We start from the raw sequence: 18,339 nt of genomic DNA on the forward strand, positions 1-18,339 counted from the left end.
AGAAGTTATTTTCAAACTTACTATATTTATATTTTTTTCTATATTTATGCACATTTATCAATACTATGATTATATAATATAATTATTTTATGCAAACTCTGTACAAAAATTATACTGAACTTCTAATTTTGTATACATTATTGCATACATTTTTCATTAAATACATTTATAATTTTAGACCCATTATTTATTTATTATTTCAAAAATATTTTATAATTTAAACCTTAAAAAAAGACCAATCTTAAAGTTAATTGTTTAATAATTTTTAATTATAGTAAGTGATGCACTTTTTATTAGCACTCAAAATACCTGCAAGTATAAAGGGTAGATTTGGTATAGCTAAAGGTCAGTACCGGGATATCGAACATGAGGAATATAATTGTAACTGACTATTATGTACTAAGGGTGTGTTTGGTAGCTCTTACAAAGTCATAAAACCTGGTAAAAGCCCATAAAATGTCTCCGTTTCCCATCTTCTCTGCTGTTTGGTAGGGCTCGATTTTATCTGAGGATCCGGCACAAAATTCTCGGATCTCAGTGAAATAGGTAATAGATTCGGTATTTCTTGCATTTCACTATCGGAGGAAACTTGTGGTATAATTTATTCTCGGTTTCTCCGATTTCGTGTTTTGTAGCTTTGTGCCCGAATTGCCCTCAACGACTTAAGCTTCCCCTCCTCCTCCTCCTCCAGTCGAGACGCCACCACCGCCGAAAACGCAATCGCAATCGCGCTCCGTACACACTCCACAGGTAAAATTCGAATTAATCTCATTAATTAAAGGAGAATCAATTAATTCGGTAATGATGTTGTTTCAACTGAGCATAGTATCAATTAATCAATTTGCTGGTTTTGGATAAGCTGATTGCCGCTGTGAATGAAGATGTGGAGGGTATTTTGAGAAGAGTTAGGCAGAGATTTGATGTGTAAGGATTTCTTCAGAATTATGCATACCAAGTGTTTGATAATTTGCTTCTATTTATTTGGGTGTTACCAATTCGTTTCCCCTCTCCTGCAGTTCATCTCATGTAGCATCAGATTGGATACTGTGTATTGACGTTTGATGCATTGTTCATAATGCAATTTCTTATTTGTTTGAGATATGTACACGGAGGGCAGCGGAGGATGCTATTGAGGCGGAGGTGGTGAGTGCTAACAAGTAGAAGAAATATTGTTTTCAGTTTCAGCTCGATTAATTCTTGACCAGATTCTTGAGAAAAATAGAGGTATTTCTCAAATCTCCGGTAATGGTATTTCTCCTAATCTGCTTCCAAACCCCCCCCACCGACGGCATCAGCGACCTCTAAATCTGCTTATGTGGTGGGAAGGGGAGAAGATGGCGCCAAAGTGGAAACCAATCCGCGCCAATGTTCAGGTCTAGCAAGGAGGACGAAGGGTGTAGGAGACATTTGAGTCGAAAAAGTAGGGACAAATTGGTCTTCACAATATTTATTCTCATTTTGCTGTAAAATGTCACAGCCTACCAAATGAAGGATTAAGAGGGAAAACATAGTCTACCAAACGCCAGTATAAGATAGCTAAAAACACAGAGTTGTAGGGAAGTCATAAAGAAAATAAGAACTAAAGCAAATAAAACCAAAAGGTTGAATCCTTGTAGCCTTGATCTTCTCTCGATTCCTTCTTCAACCTCTTGCACAATGAAAAACTCTCAAATTTAGGTTATGGAATTAATTGGAAAAAAGCTGAAGGGTTAAAGATTAGGGTTGGAGGAGGAGCTATAAAAGCTCCCCTTTTGGGGGCTACGGAAGGATGAATTCTATGAATTAGGTTATAGGGTATATATAGGCACGAGAAGGATTTAAATTTGGTAAAAAGTTTCTGCCAAGCAATAGGAAAGATGGAATTTTCGTTCCCCACAGTAGAAGGAAAAGATTTGGCTTCACAAGGTAATATCTTATTTCCTTCTTTAAATTTCCGCCTAGACTGTAGTTGACAGCTTTGCGCGACTTTGGTAGAACGGCCATAACCTTCTCCATAGAACTTCGATTGAGGTGATCTTGGTACCAACGAGAAGCTTTTTCGAAGACGAAGAGAATGACATGTAGTACGCACTGATCGGAAATCAGGATCGCCGGAAAATTGAGTTTGAACACAGTTGTCGTGCGCCGCATTTTCCCAGCTTGCCGCTGTCAAGGGCCCATCGGGCCGCTGGACGGCTCCAGAATGCTCTGGAAACGTTGCAGCGACCGCTGCATTGGGTGCAACGGGCCGCTGGGTTGTCCTTCAGCTCCTGCTTTCGAATTTTCACCTTTTTATGCTCTTTTTCAGCGCTATTTTGCAAATTTCTCACAAAACACGTCAAAATACCAAAATGCATAAAATATGCAAATAATGGACATGTAATGCAACTTTGACACTCAAAATGGACCAACTATGGCCTTAAAATCGTGCAAAATCCGAGCGTATCAACTCCCCCAAACTTGAATATTTGCTTGTCCTCAAACAAATAATAAAGACAGAAATATAGACGCACGAAATGCACAAGGACTAGACGTCGTAATTGCCTCAAAGGATAAAACAATAGATTAAGCATGAATTAATGCAATCAAATCAATCAAGACTTATTAGTGCACTTTCATTCACATGTGGCAAACTTCCAAAGATGGGAAGTGTTCTTTCTCTCACTCTGAAAGTGTATAAAGGTAAAGTGTATAGCACTCAAATCATGCACCATGCAAAGTTTACCATAGGCTTGCTCAAAGTCTAATCCCTCCTCTACTACAATGTGATTAAGCATCAAAAGTCCGAAAAGATCTTTATTTTTTGTTGTAATGTATGCTCTTTGGTAGGTGAGGAATATTTGGCTACAAAGTGACTTAAACATAAAAATCCTAAGCAAAGTAAAATAAACTCCACTTTTCTAATAAACTCAAGACACTTCTAACACTTAATTTTTCTCCTTCAACTCACTTTGCAATCCTTTTATTTTTCTTTTCTTGTCTCTTTTCACAACCTTTCACACTTTTTCTTTTCTTTTCTTTTCATAAACATCCTTTCTAGATCAAGTACATATTTTGAATTTTTCTATTTCACAACTTGCATTTCTTTACATTTAAGCACACTATTTTTTATACTTTCCTCCTTATCTCTCCAATTCATTTGCAAAAGACAACAAAAACTATACTAACCCAAGGAATTGTCCTCATTTCACTACAAAAAATGTCTATATTAGTAGCGGATATTAGTGGCAGAAAAAGTCCGCTAGTAATACTGGCGGAATATAAGTTAATATGTTGGATTTTTGGTTGATTAATATGTTGGATTAATATGTTGGAATTTGTCTAGCTCTCTGTAGGATTCTTAGGTTTGATTTATGATGGAGCTAATTTGCGAAAATATTCAAGTTTAGGTTAATTACCCTTTAATATCATTGGCAAACACTAGTTTTTATGCTAATGTATGTGTCTGGCTTCAGGAGGTGGCTTAAAGATGAACAGATAATTTTGATCCAAGATTTGGAAAGGAAGAGACGAAGTTCATGGGACTGGGAAGGAACAACATTGTAGATAATAAATTTGCCAAAACCCCACTATTTTGTAGACTCCAAAGCTACATGCATCACTATTTTGTTATTAGAATTTGCACCACTAAGTTTTAAAATTTGCATTGATGCTCAATATTATTAAACGTTGGTGTTAAAGTAATATATGAGTAATGGTGTATCTATTGTTGTTTTTACTATGAAAAATGTATCGATTTGTTGAAAAATTATCGTAATTGGGTGGAAAAATAACAAAATAAATATAATCAAAATCTGTGAAAAAATTTAGTGGCGAATGCATTCTGCCACTATTTAGCAGTGTATGTAGTGGCCGAACAGTGGCGGAACAGTGGCGGAAACAGTTTCCGCCACTGATAATGGTGCCCCGAATCCGCCACTAATTAGTGGCAGAATGTCTCTGGCGGACAATTTTCCGTGTGTAATCCGCCAATACATGGCAGTGGCGGAAAATTTCCCGCCACTGATATTTTAGCGGCGAATATATTGCCGCGGTTCTGTTCCGCCACTAAATCCGCCACTAACTCCTTTAGTGACGGAAAAATGCTATTTAGTGGCGGATATTTCCGCCAGTAAAAAGCGATTTTTTGTAGTGTTTATTTTGGCCTTCAAAGAATAGGCTTAAAGGCTCAAAATTGTTTCTAAAAGGGAAAAATTATGAAATTTTTGAGAGGGTCAAAAAATTTTGGATAAAAAGCAGGCTAGAAAAGATGGTCTAACATCTTCCCTTATCAACTTAAACACTATGTAAACTTAGGCAAACTAATAGCAAGTTGTAGAAACATCATGAATGCAGATAAATCACACAAGAAAGAAATTAGACTCAAATCTCACAAGGTATAAGCATAATTCAAGGCGAACAAGCAATTCACTAATTATGCACCTTTTTACCAAACCAGCAAATCAAAACGTCAATCCATACTCAACCATGGACGGAATTAAATATCATCGGCAACTCGGTCTAACGTGTCCCCAAGCATGCGTGTTTCTAAGTTCTTCATGCTAAGTCCATGACATATTTTACAAGAAAATCACCTTCGGGTTTTTAAACAAAAAAAAAAACTTAAACTAAAAACCTAAAACAAAAACCCTAAACTCACGGTCCACCACTTCATCCCCCCAAACTTATTTTACACAAAGTGTACAGAGTCGGTAGGGAGGTGAGTAAACTATGAAAGCAAATAAAGATACCTTGAAAATTTTCGCGTAGGGGCTGAACGGGGGAAAATTCAAAGAAAACCGAAAATTCGCGCTGGAAACTGTATTTGGGCAGCGGTCGCTAGGTGGACCTCAGCAGTCGCTGCAAACATGTCAGATCGTTCCAGTTAGTGGCCAGTGGACCGCTGCGAGCTCTGCAGCGGTCGCTAGGAATGGTCCAGAACCTGTGAATATTTCAATCAACTTAAAAACGAGAAATAAACCAAAAACAGCTTTAAAAACTTAAAGAAAATGCGTTGGGTTGTCTCCCAACAAGCGTTTGTTTTTATTCTTTAGCTTGACGTTCTTTGAAGCTCATGAGTTATCCCCCATCTTAGGAATTCCTTTGGGATGCCTTTGTACCTACAAATTCGCAATGTGAGCGTAGAATGAAGAAAATTGTAGTAGGATACAACACATAATATTTGGCAATCCCCCAAACTTTAACCAAATCAAGGTATAAAAATAATCACATGCAAGACCGAGTAATCTACCTTGATTAAAAAATCATCCCCCATCAAGATCTCTATCCCCCACTAAATTACAAGAATTTTCAACAATAGATCAAGATCATGCAAAACAATATAAGCTCAAACATATACACAAGTCATGCAAGATAAAATAGCCTCACAATGCTATAAACATGAACTATGCGTATCAACAATTAAATCAACGGGGTATTCAAATTTCATCCACAACGAGAAGCTAATTCAAGTACACCCAACAATAATTAATTCCAATAAATCTAACTCACAAATTCACCAGCAAATGATCAAAAGTATATCATCCCCCATCAAACTCTAATCTAAACTACCAAAATATATACCAACAACAAAGTCATCCAATGAAAGAATTCAAGATCAAAGCTCAAAAATTACAAGAAGAACGTACCTTGCGTTGGTTGACGGTTGAGCACAAGAACAATTTGGTAGAATCCAAAGAATTTAATTGAGTGATGTGAATTTGGAGTGTGGGTGTGTGAATAATATGGAGAAATAGAATTTAAAGAGAGATGGGAAGTGGATGCTAGGGTAAGAAAGAAAAAGAACGGAAGAAAGAAGGAAGAAACATACCTTATGTGAAAATCTCGCATCTAACACGCTTTAGCGGTCGCTGACTGCAGTTAAGCGGACCGCCGTGGATGGTATGTCCTTACTGCTCTTCTTTCGGCGGGCCGCTGCAAACAACTCACTAACCCAGCTCCAGAATATGTTTTTTTTAACGTAAATAAACCAAAATAGATTTAATAATAATTTTTTTTTATAATAATAAAAAGGAAAATTTAAAACGAAGGGTACTAAAAAATAAAAATAAAAACTACTACTAACCTAGAAAACTAACAAAAACTAGAAAGCAATCAACATGGAACTTTATATCTCACTCACGCTCTACGAAGCTTATCAAGTGTTGCAGCAGAAGATTTTGTGAACACGGAATGTGACAATGGACACATAAGATTAAACCCACACAAATTGTACCACAAATATTTTGGACAACTTCTTACCTTGAACTTGGGATTTTCGGTTTTGCTCCAACTTTTCCTCCATGCATGACTTAATTGTAAATCCTCACCAAAATCAGATTTGTCAGCAATAAAAGGAATTAACATTATAGAGAGAGAGGGTTTGAAAAAATTAACCACAGTTTTGTTTGTTTCATCTTCTTCATCTTCATGGGGAGGCATGGTATCAGTGTAAGGAAACTGCAATTCTGGGGACTGACTTTCAGGAAGCGGAACGCTACAAAGTGGTGCAGCGGCCGCTGGTGGTTGCTCAGCATCTGTGTCCGAGTCAGGCTCAGCTGGCTGTGAAGTTCCTGGCGGACCGCTGTGAAGATGTGTAGCGGACCGCTGAGGATGATCAACGGCTGGAGAGGGGTCAGTTGATTCCTTCACTTTTTCTTTCCTCCCTATTGTAGTGGCCAAAATCCACATATTGTATTTCAATTCTCCTACTTGTGCAACGACTTGCCAATCCTTGCTCTAAAAGGTCGGTGTTTCTTTCCAAATTCATCAACCTCTGATTAGTCACCTTCCTATTTCTCTTGATTCTTTCTTCAACCCCTTGTATAATGAAGAACTCTCAAATTTATGCTATTGAATTAATTGACAAAAAGCTGAAGGATGAAAGATTAGGGTTGGAGGAGAAGCTATGAAAGCTCCCCTTTTTAGGGGCTATGGAAGGATGAATTATATGAATTAGGTTATGGGGTATATATAGGCTTGAGAATGATTTAAATTTGGTAAAAAAGTCTCCTCCAAGCAATAGGAAAGATGGAATTTTCGTTCCCCATAGTAGAAGGAAAAGATTTGGCTTCACAAGGTAATATCTTATTTCCTTCTTTAAATTTCCGCCTACACTGCAGTTGACAGCTTTGCGCGACTTTGGTATAACGGCCATAACTTTCTCCATAAAACTTCGATTGAGGTTATCTTGGTACCAAAGCGAAGCACTTTCGAAGACGAAGAGAATGATATTTAGAATGCCCTGATCGGATTTCAAAATCGCCAGAAAATTGAGTTTGAATACAGCTATCGTGCGCCGCGATTTCCCAGTTAGCGGGCCGCTGGACGCTCCAAAACGCTATGGAATCATTGCAGCGACCTCTGCATTGGGTGCAGGGGGCCGCTGGGTTGGCCTTCAGCTTCTGCTTTCGAATTTTCACCTTTTTATACTCTTTTTCAGCGATATTTTACACATTTCTCACAAAATACGTCAAAATACCAAAATGGATAAAATATGCAAATAATGGACATGTAATGCAAATTTGACACTTAAAACGGGCCAAATAATAATTTTAAAATAGTGCAAAATCCGTTAATATCAATAAGATTTGAAAATTCATTTGGACATATTTATGAATTTAATTCTCAATCAATTCTAGAAGCTACTTATAAGTTTTGTATCTAAAAATTAAAAAGTTATCGAAGTTGTATAGTAGGATTTGAATAATCCTTGGGACATATTTATGGAGTTAATTCCCAATAATTTCGGATGTGAATATATTTATAGTATAATAAACGATGAAATGTTTATAGTAATATTAATGCCAACTTGGGATTCTACAGTTTAAATTCTAAGTTTCAACAATATACAATTGGAAAGATTAATTATAATTAAATTAATTGAAGATTAATACATCATAATAAAAACAATCCAAATCAAATTAAAGAAATGTTAGAAACCAAATGTTGTATAGTTCCTAAAATATTTTTCCTAGACTCAACAGGATGTCATTAAAAAAAATTAAATTCAATAACAATCCGCTTTATAATTTGCGTTTCTATTAGTTAATGCAATGAATTGAAGAGTTTTTATTTTATGTCTATAATACTAAACGTTGCTCTACCTCATTTAAAATAAATAAATAAATACTCAATACACTCAAAATTACTTTTAAAATACTCCATAATTATAGCTTTGAAGACTTACATTAGGAGAAAATAAAATACAACACTACTTTGAATTATAAAGCAAATAGAGCGTACTATTATATAAATAATTAAAATATAAAATTAATTGTTGCAAGCTATAACTAATGAGCGGCCAACTATGGATCTACATAGGGCCAAGCCACTGCTCCAGCAGGGCTATTTAATTTGAAGATTGGAGGAAGGAGAATCAATTAGGGCTATTTAATTTTGGGCCATTAGTATTTTTAGTGATTGGGCTTTTATATATTTTTAGTTTTTTGGTATATGTATAATAAAGCCCTTGAAAGTCTAAATTATCAGTTTCAGTTTTCTAAATTTAATTGGCATAATCTTATAATGCATAAATCAAATCAAAATATAATAAATTAATAATAAAATTGACTATAAAATTATTTTCTTACTTTCTTGGCAAATTAACAATTTAAGACCACATATTAGTTTCAAATTATTTTCGGAAATCTTATAATTATTGATTACATTTATTTATTGATATTTTCTCAAAAAATTTAAAAAAATATTCAATTTCAAATTCTCCAAATAATAGCAGTATTAAAATTCTAAATGCAACCGTGAACCAACAAAGAATTAATGTTGCAAGTGTTGCAAGAATAATATTCAATATTTTTTTTAAATGACACTATTCTTCAAATTGTACAAACATGACGACTCGTTGGAAAAAAAGTTATCTAGTGTGTCATAAAAATTTTATTGACATTACACGTAGCATCAAATATCTTTTTTATTACATTATTAATACTATTATTATTATATTTTCACTTTTTATTACTTTTATTAAATATCAACACCGGCTTGATTAAAATCTTGGATCCGTCACTAAATGAACCTCAAATAAAAGTGTAACAACTAACACGTAGCATGCAACCTAACGGATTATTCTGTAAAATCAAATGCATACTAATCAAATCCTTAAATCTCTATTAATTAAATTAAATTAAAAATGTGAGTGGAATATAGAGCATATTATTATTTATAAAATATTTTAATCGAAACTTCTAAAATAGAACACTTATATTAGGTAAATTAGGACAATTAAAGTGGGACAGAGTAGTAATTTGAGTTTACTTAGGACACAATGTACAGAATCAATCTAACATCATTCATCCGCAAATCATGTGATTCTTAGTAGAATAAAACTCTTTATTTTTAATTCATACTGGCGTCTCACTCGATGAATGCTCCATTATACTTGCTTCAAAACTATAACACTCCTTCTGTCTAGTTGAGGCATTTTTTTAACACAAGATTGAAAAAATTGATATGTTAAATTAAAGAGAGTAAAATTGACTCAACGTTCTTTAGACAATCCAAAAAAATAAAACTCGAACTATCTTGGGACAGATTGAGAGTACTAAATTATTCGCATATATCAAAAAATAGAAAGTCATTTATTCAAATTATCCCATAAATGTTTATTTTATTTTTGAATATCAAATACGAAAACAACTAAGATAACTGATCATGATGAACCAAGGCACAGGGATTCAGAGGAGACCACAATTCATACAAGTACGACTATAAGAACTGATCCGTCCACAGAGGATGACCCAAATGAGAATGCGTGTGGGCCCAATGGGTATCAGCCCAAGCCCGTCGTGCGAGGAAGGCTCCATAACAATTTCAAGACTACGTTCCGGGCTAATCCATTTATTTTAGTATTATTTTAATTAATGTACTCTCTCCGTCCCGCTTAAGATGACACGTTCCCTTTTTAGTTTGTCCCAACTAAGATGACACATTTCCTTTTTTGGTAACTTTCTCTCTCCAATTAATACACTCAACCACTTTTTCTCACTCCTATTAAAATATACATCTTTCTTTATCTCTCTACTTTAATACTTACACCCATCTTCTCTCTTTTTGATTAAACACTTTAATCAATAACTCTAAAAATCTCGTGCCGGCTAAGCAATGTGTCATCTTAACCGGGACGGAGGGAGTAATAGATAGAGAGTCGAATACAATAATAAGCTACATATTAGTTTTTTTTATTAGTTATTTTCCAATATGTAAAAGAGAGTCTAATATCCTAATTAATATAAATAGAGATCGGCCCCACTAGTTACATTTTATGGTAGCCTAGGTTAGGGATATAAATAAGTATTACGACTACGACGCCCATTAGACTAATAAGTTCTTTCGATTGAATTCAACTTAATTAATTGACTAATATAAAATTAATAATAGTATAAAACTACTCAGCCCTATTTATGGCGGATTTAGGGGATCGTGAGGGAGAAGCTAAACCCCGAAGGCCTGAACCATTCATGGAGCCTAAATATCTGAGCATTAAAATATCATGATTGTATTTGAATTTTTCACGATTTATATAAGTATTTACTTTATTTCAATTTTAGTATGCGATCTCCATATACCATTAATTTTTATCCTTATAATCTAATACAAAAACTAATACTTTCTTTGTTTGAAGGAAGATGACCTCCTTTGTTGGCACGGAACTAAATCCTAACTTTATTTTGTACGTGAAATAGAAAGAGTAAAATAAGAGGGGGAATAAAGTAAGAGAAATATGTTTCTTTTTTAGTACTGGATCATGTTGGATGAGACAAATCAAAAATGAAAGGAGATCATTTCAACATATGGAGGGAATACTACTTTAGATGGGTCTCAAATTTTAATCTTTTCTTTTTTACTTTTTTTTTTAACAAAGTCAAATAATTTATTAAAACTCGTGCCAAGTAAAAAAAACATTTTAAATAGTGGTTGGAGGAGGGAGTATAAAGATTTAGTTGTAGTGTAGTAATTAAGTTGCTACTCAACAAAACAAATAAATTTGGTTCAATTCCTAATAAGGAAAGTAAATTATCTATGCATGATTGTATTTACCGATAAAGTACTTCCCTTCTTGAACATTAAAACAGGGATTAAATTGTAACCTCAAATTCCTTGGAATAAAATATTTGACAAAGCAATAAGAACAATACTCAATTCCATTTCATTTTGTAACAAGCTCAAGTGCCTGAACCATTGTGTTTCTAAATCTTGCTACATTAACCCTTATATCCTGCTGCTCAAGATACACAGACCGAGCAAGCCGATAACCCATGCCATAGAAACTTTCCGGGTCCGTGATGACCGAATCATTCCGCCCGTACAACTCCACCAATGAGCTCTCCTCCGGTTCGATCTTGTAACGCAGGTAGTGCACGCCCATTGCCCCAGCCGGGTCGCCATAATATTTCGAAGCCGCCCACTCTACTCCCACCGGCTCCACTTGCACCATCACGGCCCCTGCAGGCAAGAAGAGCTCGTTCGTAAGCCCGGCCCCATGAGCGCCCACCAGCACAGCGCACGAATTTATCATGTTCCCGAACTCATCAAGATTCATGGCATCCTTGGTTCGGGCCACCACAACCCTGAACCCGAGTCCTTGGATCATGCTAACAATCTCATCTTCATTTAAAAACTTCCTAGTTTTCTCGCGCGATAGCAGCATCACCGTTGGCTCTTCTGCAATCACCTGGGAAACATGCGCGAACTTCAGGCTGTATGCTGTTGCAAGAAACTGCCTGAAGTCGCGCATGGAGTACCCTCCAGGGATGTCCCCGGGGTTCAGGGCCAGATTGTCGTGGTACCTGAGCCCCAGGATCATTCCTGGGAAGCAATGGACGGTTGCATTAGCAGCCGGATTCATCACATGGTAACGAGACAGGCGCGACAGGATCTTGCTGAACTTGGTGACAAACCAGGCATCATAGTCCTCTAAGATGAAGAGGACCTCGGATTTGAAATGGCTGGTTGTGATGAAAAGGGGGATGATAATGTCGTTGAATTCGTGGAATATGTTCCCCAATATGCCGGACGAGAAGATCACTGCGGGGACAGTGTGGTTGTAATGGCAGGCGGGCGGGTTTTTGGCCCCATGTAATATCTTTACTGGCGTTATCCACTGTAGAAGGTACTTATCTTTCTGCAGAGCGTACGGCTTCATGCTGCTCGCTTCTCGCCCGGAGTTTTCAGTGTACGCAATAATATCCTTGTTGGTCTTGATTCTTACTCCGTGGTTTGTTACACAAACCAGGGAGTTTTCGGTGACATCACAAGCGTAGCCTGTCGTTTGCAGCTTTCTCCGATCTTCTCCTGGTATACGACAAACCAAAATCAGACTGTCTGACACAAGACTCTTCGAACTAGATAAGTAGCGGTGAATGTTTTGATAAATGGATTCCACAAACCTCTAACGAGTCTTGCAATGAGTGAATTGAATGAGTTTTGGTCTTCAAATTGAGATCTTGTTGACCCTGTCATTTCCAAACGACTTGGTTAATCATCTATAAATTGAGGAATTAAACATGCGGATTTACAGAAATTAAGGAAATTAACACAACGTACATTGATAAAATGAGACAATATTTGCACCATAAAAATGAAGAATTAGGAAAAGGATGATTAGTGAGGCTGTTAGTGGGGCTGCACTGCATAGCTTTAGCCTTCTCCTACTCTTCTCCATCTGTATTTGACTAATTAGAAGTTTAACACTTAAATCACAAAATGAATGTTCTGTGTCTATTGTTTAATCCAACACAAACTTTGATGATCTTTGATTTTCGTGTTTTTTTTATTATTTTTTTGAACTAAAATACTCCGTCTTCAACGCAATAGTGTACCGATTTCTGACGGTAATCACGTGATTTGAGGTTAGGCCTACTACAGTACATTTTTTAAATCTCTCATGTACGATTAATTGTTGATTGAATTTGTTACACCGAATAAATATGAGAATTTGAAATAGTAGTAATTGAAGTTTAAGAAATTCATTTAAAACTACAGGCGAATTATATTTTGTGGGTGTTCTATAATCATAATTAACTTATGTATAATGTTATAAAGATGACGGGTAGTGATAAAATGCAAACTTATGGCGAGGTCACGACACCAGTCAACGGTGGCGGCATGAGAAGATGAAATTCTAGGACATGGTGCTGCTTAACGTCGGAACCGGAGAAGAAGAGGCAGGAGTTGTACAGCAATGGCGACATGGGAGAAAGGAGATTTTCCTCCATGACCAACCACTAGGTTTTGGGTTTTGGAATGCTCTTACTAAATTGGGCCGCCTATTTTCTTTTTCCACGTAGGCCACATTTATCTTGGATTGTGATACTGGGTCATTCTGTTTTTCCAAACTCTAAGTACTCTATCTGTCTACCCTGTCTGTTCCCTCATAGTTCGGGCGGAATTTTTAAATATGGAGTTTTAAAAAAAGATGTTTTATGTGTTAAGTAGATAGATAAAAAAGAAAGTAAGAGAAAGAAAAAAAGTAGAGAGAAAAAAATAAAAGAGAGCAAAATAAGGGTGAAAAAAAATATTAATTATTAGTACTATTATATATGGAAATGACTCAACTATAAGGGAACTTTCTAAAATTAAAAAATAACTCAACTATAGAAAACTTCTCATAATGGAAAATTGATTCAACTATGAAGGAACGAAATGAGTACTAATTTAGTACACTTGGCAATAAAAAAAATCTCCTTATTTATTACTCCTCCCTAATAAAATGATCTCTCACATGCTTTATTATTTCTTTACTTAACTTATAAAATAAAAATAAATAAAATCTCGTGTACACACTTCATTTTTTTTGTTTCGCACACACTTTGCAATAAAAAAATTGACCTTATTTATTACTCCATATTAATATGGAAACAACACTATCTCAATATTTTTCTCTCTCTTATTTTATTATTTCTTACTTCTTATAAAATAACACTAAATAAAATCACGTGTCGAAAAACAAATGTTTTTACATTTGGTGGGACAAAAGGAGATATTGTCACCATCATTTTATAATTTGTTACTCCTTATTTATCTATTATCTCTAACTTGCTACCAAACATGCCACAACTATTTGCGGTGAGGCAAATATCGAAAAATACTGTACAACTATTAATAGTAAATTGGACCCTAAAGTTGAAATCCTGCGTCCGCCACTACTGTCTGTACTATATTTATTGTCAGCTAATTTATATACTACCAATTAGTAATTAGTTTAAATTGACATGCACTAATCGATGGTGCAATTTGCAAAGGTTGTATACAGTATACGAATTATAGATGGAATTAAAGCCTCCATTAATCTAAAATTTGACTTTACTTATACTCCATTGAATACAGTTTAATTATTTAAATTATTGATTGATGGATATCTAGAAAAAGAGGGATCATCAATGATTTAATGTGGCTTTTTTTGCCATTAGATTAAGGGTATTCATCAGCGATGCAATTACTATTATTCTCGTACTGATTTATAAAAAACTTGCAAAATGTAATAGTTGATTTAATGGTCCGTACCAAATGTAAGGATCGAATTCTTGACCATTTGATGATTTGATTATGGATGAACGAGTCTATTATCACTGATTTGATCTGGGGGCAAGAGGGGGCGGTCGCTCCCTCCATACTACTAATTTCCTCTTATCCGGATGTAAGATTACCATGTCCACCCCCTCCCTTTCCCTTGACATCGCCCCGAAAATTAAAAAATATTGTCATTTTCGCCCTAAACCAACTTACTAATATATATTTCATCTCCTCCCATTGTCTATTATCAACCAATCACCTCCTTAGATTTATATATGTCTGCTTTTTAATGAAGAAGAATCTCAAAGCTATAAAAAAGGAATCTTGCCCTTATTTTCACCATCTTGAAAGTCACATTTTTACTATTTTTATTTAATTAAAGTTAATTTGTTAAAAATTACTCCCTCCGTCCTGGATAATTCGTCTCACTTTGACCATGCATGGGTTTTAAGAAATGTAATGAAAAATGAGTTGAAAAAGTTAGTGGAATGTGTATCCTACTTTTATATATTAGTTTTATAATAAAATATGAGTTGGAATGAGTTAGTGGAATATGGGGTCCACTACCAAAAATGGTAAAAGTGAAATGGGACAAATTATGTGGGAAAAATCAAAATGGAAAAGTGGCACAAATTATCCGGGACGGAGGGAGTACTCATTTTTTTTTCTCTAGCGGATTGTTAGGATGTATGACGTCTCATACCTAGTGCTATGCTTCTGTTTGATAACTTAGTTGTCACAACTAAAGAGATAATACGAGTATACTAGTACCAAGTAATATCAAGAATCACTTGGCTTCAACTTTGGGAAAAGTAGATTCACATACTTGACCTCATCCCTACAAATAGATTGCAAATTAAGGAAACGTGTAGCTTACTTGACTACTCCCATATTAATCCAACGAAATTATCTGTTATCTTTAACTTTGTAATCGTACACTTTATCATTCAATTAACAGTAATATCGAATAGCAGTTGCCATCAAAGTATATTGTCAAGATGATGAATTATTGGTATTAGAGACGAAGAAAAGCAATAAGGGTGATGAACAAAAATTAGGAGAAATGAGTCAGTCAAATTCACTTGTTAATTAGTTTCGCATAAAAAATTCACAGCAGGCGGCACCTTACTTTGGATGATGCGGCTGTTGTCGAATTAGACTTCAACTTCTTTTCGAATAGTTCGATACATTCGAAATACAATAGAAAATTGGGTCCTTTTATTAATTTGAAAACTGTTGAATAATGACTTTTTTTTCTACCTTAATATGTCAAGCACAATAAATTGAAAATTGAAGAATCTGGATGTTGTGTGTTGGTATAGTGGTAGAATATTAATACAAGAGGTGAAAGGTTACGAATTCGAGCCGAACACAATCTTTAAATTTTTTTTCAGATATCAATAAAAAACATGAATTTCATAGTTGTCTTGTCAAAGCCATAATAAAAATTTAATTTGTCCATTTCAATGTTTAATGTTTAACGTTTGTACACGCTAGCGCTTAATTTCGACAATGAAACTCTTAACAATATTCATTTGTAGATTAGCATTTCCAGGTACGAATATATGTGCAGCGGTTTTGGTGTTACGCATAAATTATAAGAATATTCATCAAACTAATAAAGAACTATGTTTGATAGTAACGTGTTAAAATGACAACACTCTTAAAATGATACTGTGACACCACGTTAGACTGCAATATTATATATGCTAGACTGCAATAGTATAAACGCTAAACAACAATATTGCAGGTCGCGTCACCTTGCAGTCTAGAGTATTGGATGTTGCAGTCCACGTAAATTTACCCTTGCGAATTTTTTATGATTGTCACATGGCAGCTGATTATTCGTCCACGTTTACAAATGATTAGCTAAGAATGGTGGTATGGTATTATTTTAAGAGGGATTGTCATTTTAACTCATGTCATGTTTGGTATGTTCAAACTGCGCATAACTACAAATAAATCAATAGTTTGAAAAAAGTGATTCCATGCATAAATGTCATAATACGTCGATCAATATTTAACAACGAAAAGTCTCATATATCTACCTTCGAATTAATAAGATGGATAATAATTTGAAAGAATAACAAACTGCAAATTAAGGGCAAAAACGAAAGCAACATCTCATCAGCCGCCTATTCTACCCTTTTGTGGATTCTTCCTGTACCCGAACTCACGTTAGTATGATATTGTTGGCCCTTACTATTATGTTCTTGTGACATTGTAATGGAAAAGTAGCGTTGCACTTATACATCATTCGCACATTTTCTAATTCTTGCGTCTTCGGCAAGTAGTCATGATTCGTGAATTGAGAATGGAGAAGAAGGTGGTTTCGCGTCTAACTCCATGGATCTTCTTGCTTGCAATTCCTCTGTTCTACTTTGAAATTATATGGAGCAACAATATTCAACTTCAACAACCTAATCTTCTCAAAATTGATCGCAAATCCTATCAATCTCCACACTCCAACAAAACTGTTCAAGTGAGCTTCAATTCTCTGGATTTTCTCCTCTCCAGATTAGTTCAAGGTCTCTCCCTAAATTAGTTATTCACCAGCTTTAAAAATTATAACTCACAGATTTGATTTGATTTTTTCTCTAAAACAGGGGAAGAACAGAGCAATTTCAGAGCCACCGGCTTCTCCTGCGATGCACAGATACACTCAAAGCACTGCGTCACAACCCGACCATCCCAAATCGACACCGCAACCATGACCGTCTCAATCCCCTCCGACGGTCCCGCGCAGGAGACGTCGCTCCGTCCCTACGCGAGGCAGGAGGATGAAATTCTCCTGAGAAAAGTGACTCCGGTGAAGATCATCCACGGCGGCAACACTACGCCGTCGATTTGCGATCACAGGCACAGCGTCCCCGCCGTGGTGTTCTCCTCCAGCGGATTCGCCGGCAACGTCTTCCACGAGATCAACGAAATCATCATCCCTCTGTTTATCACTGCCAAACTATTCAACTCGAGCGTGCTCTTCATCATGGAGGATTACAGACCTTCGTTCGTCGCGAAATACGGAAAAATCCTCAATCGCCTCTCGTCGCATCCGATCCTGAACCCCGCCGCCGATCGGAGCGTCCATTGCTTTCCGGCGGTGGTGGTCGGGCTTAAGTTTCACGGCCATTTATCAATTAATGCTAATGAGATTCCAAAGGGGCTCACCACGCCGATGTTCCGGCGGTTTCTCCGGGAATCGCTGGAACTCAAGTACAGCCACGTGTCACAGATCGAGAGGCCGGCGGTGATGCTTTTGTCGCGGACGACGACGAGGAGGATCATCAACGAAGAGCAAGTTGTGGCTATGATGGAGGATTTAGGGTTTAGGGTAGTAGTGGTGGCGAGAGCGAAAACCGTGTCGAACATCAACTTGTTCTCGCGCATGATAAACTCGTGCAGCGTGTTCGTGGGGGCGCACGGGGCCGGCCTCACGAACGAGGTGTTCCTCCCCGATGGGGCAGTGATGGTGCAAGTGGACTTGATCGGGTTGGAATGGGCGGCGGCCAATTACTACGGTGATCCGGCTCGGGGGATGGGTGTGCATTACTTGAGATATAAGATCGAGCCGGAAGAGAGCTCGCTCTTGAAGATATTTGGGTCGCGAAGCCATAAGGCTATCACGGACCCAACGGGTGCATTTCCCCTTCATATAGGAAGGGAAGTGTACCTTAATGGACAAAATGTCAATATTAGTATTGACAAGTTTAGGCACACTATGGCTATGGCCATGAGCCTCGTTCAACATTAATTATTTTTTTAGGAATGGTTGAATTTTCTTCATTTCATTTATACAAAGCTTCCTTTGTCGACCCAGAATATGTAAGGCGTATCATAGTTTCATAAGGGGTG

The 18,339-nt window shown here is 36.3% G+C and overlaps 2 protein-coding genes and 1 long non-coding RNA gene across 5 annotated transcripts; 2 read left to right on the top strand and 1 right to left on the bottom strand.

The window, feature by feature from the left end:
* The first annotated feature begins 418 nt into the window (after positions 1 to 418).
* Positions 419 to 3,693, top strand: LOC125224167. Of its 3 annotated transcripts, none has more exons than XR_007176831.1 (5): positions 419 to 546; positions 636 to 750; positions 860 to 924; positions 1,017 to 1,224; positions 3,435 to 3,693. It is a non-coding gene; the product is annotated as an uncharacterized LOC125224167 (long non-coding RNA). The 3 variants fall into 3 exon arrangements; XR_007176830.1 differs by lacking the exon at positions 3,435 to 3,693 and adding an exon at positions 1,327 to 1,528; XR_007176832.1 differs by lacking the exon at positions 3,435 to 3,693 and having other exon boundaries at positions 1,099 to 1,528.
* Positions 3,694 to 11,057: 7,364 nt separating this feature from the next.
* Positions 11,058 to 12,637, bottom strand: LOC125218129 (alpha-1,3-arabinosyltransferase XAT3-like). The gene is made up of 3 exons (XM_048119732.1): positions 12,520 to 12,637; positions 12,363 to 12,428; positions 11,058 to 12,267 (listed from the first exon to the last, which is right to left on the bottom strand). The coding sequence occupies exons 1-3, from the start codon at positions 12,635 to 12,637 to the stop codon at positions 11,123 to 11,125; spliced, it is 1,329 nt and encodes a 442-aa protein (XP_047975689.1). The 3' UTR covers positions 11,058 to 11,122.
* A 4,123-nt stretch (positions 12,638 to 16,760) lies between these two features.
* On the top strand, positions 16,761 to 18,306 carry LOC125185272 (alpha-1,3-arabinosyltransferase XAT3-like). Its single transcript, XM_048081782.1, has 2 exons — positions 16,761 to 17,015; positions 17,094 to 18,306. The coding sequence occupies exons 1-2, from the start codon at positions 16,784 to 16,786 to the stop codon at positions 18,236 to 18,238; spliced, it is 1,377 nt and encodes a 458-aa protein (XP_047937739.1). The 5' UTR covers positions 16,761 to 16,783; the 3' UTR covers positions 18,239 to 18,306.
* Positions 18,307 to 18,339: the final 33 nt, after the last annotated feature.

Source organism: Salvia hispanica, chromosome 4, assembly GCF_023119035.1.
Source record: "Salvia hispanica cultivar TCC Black 2014 chromosome 4, UniMelb_Shisp_WGS_1.0, whole genome shotgun sequence".
Lineage (NCBI taxonomy): Eukaryota > Viridiplantae > Streptophyta > Magnoliopsida > Lamiales > Lamiaceae > Salvia > Salvia hispanica.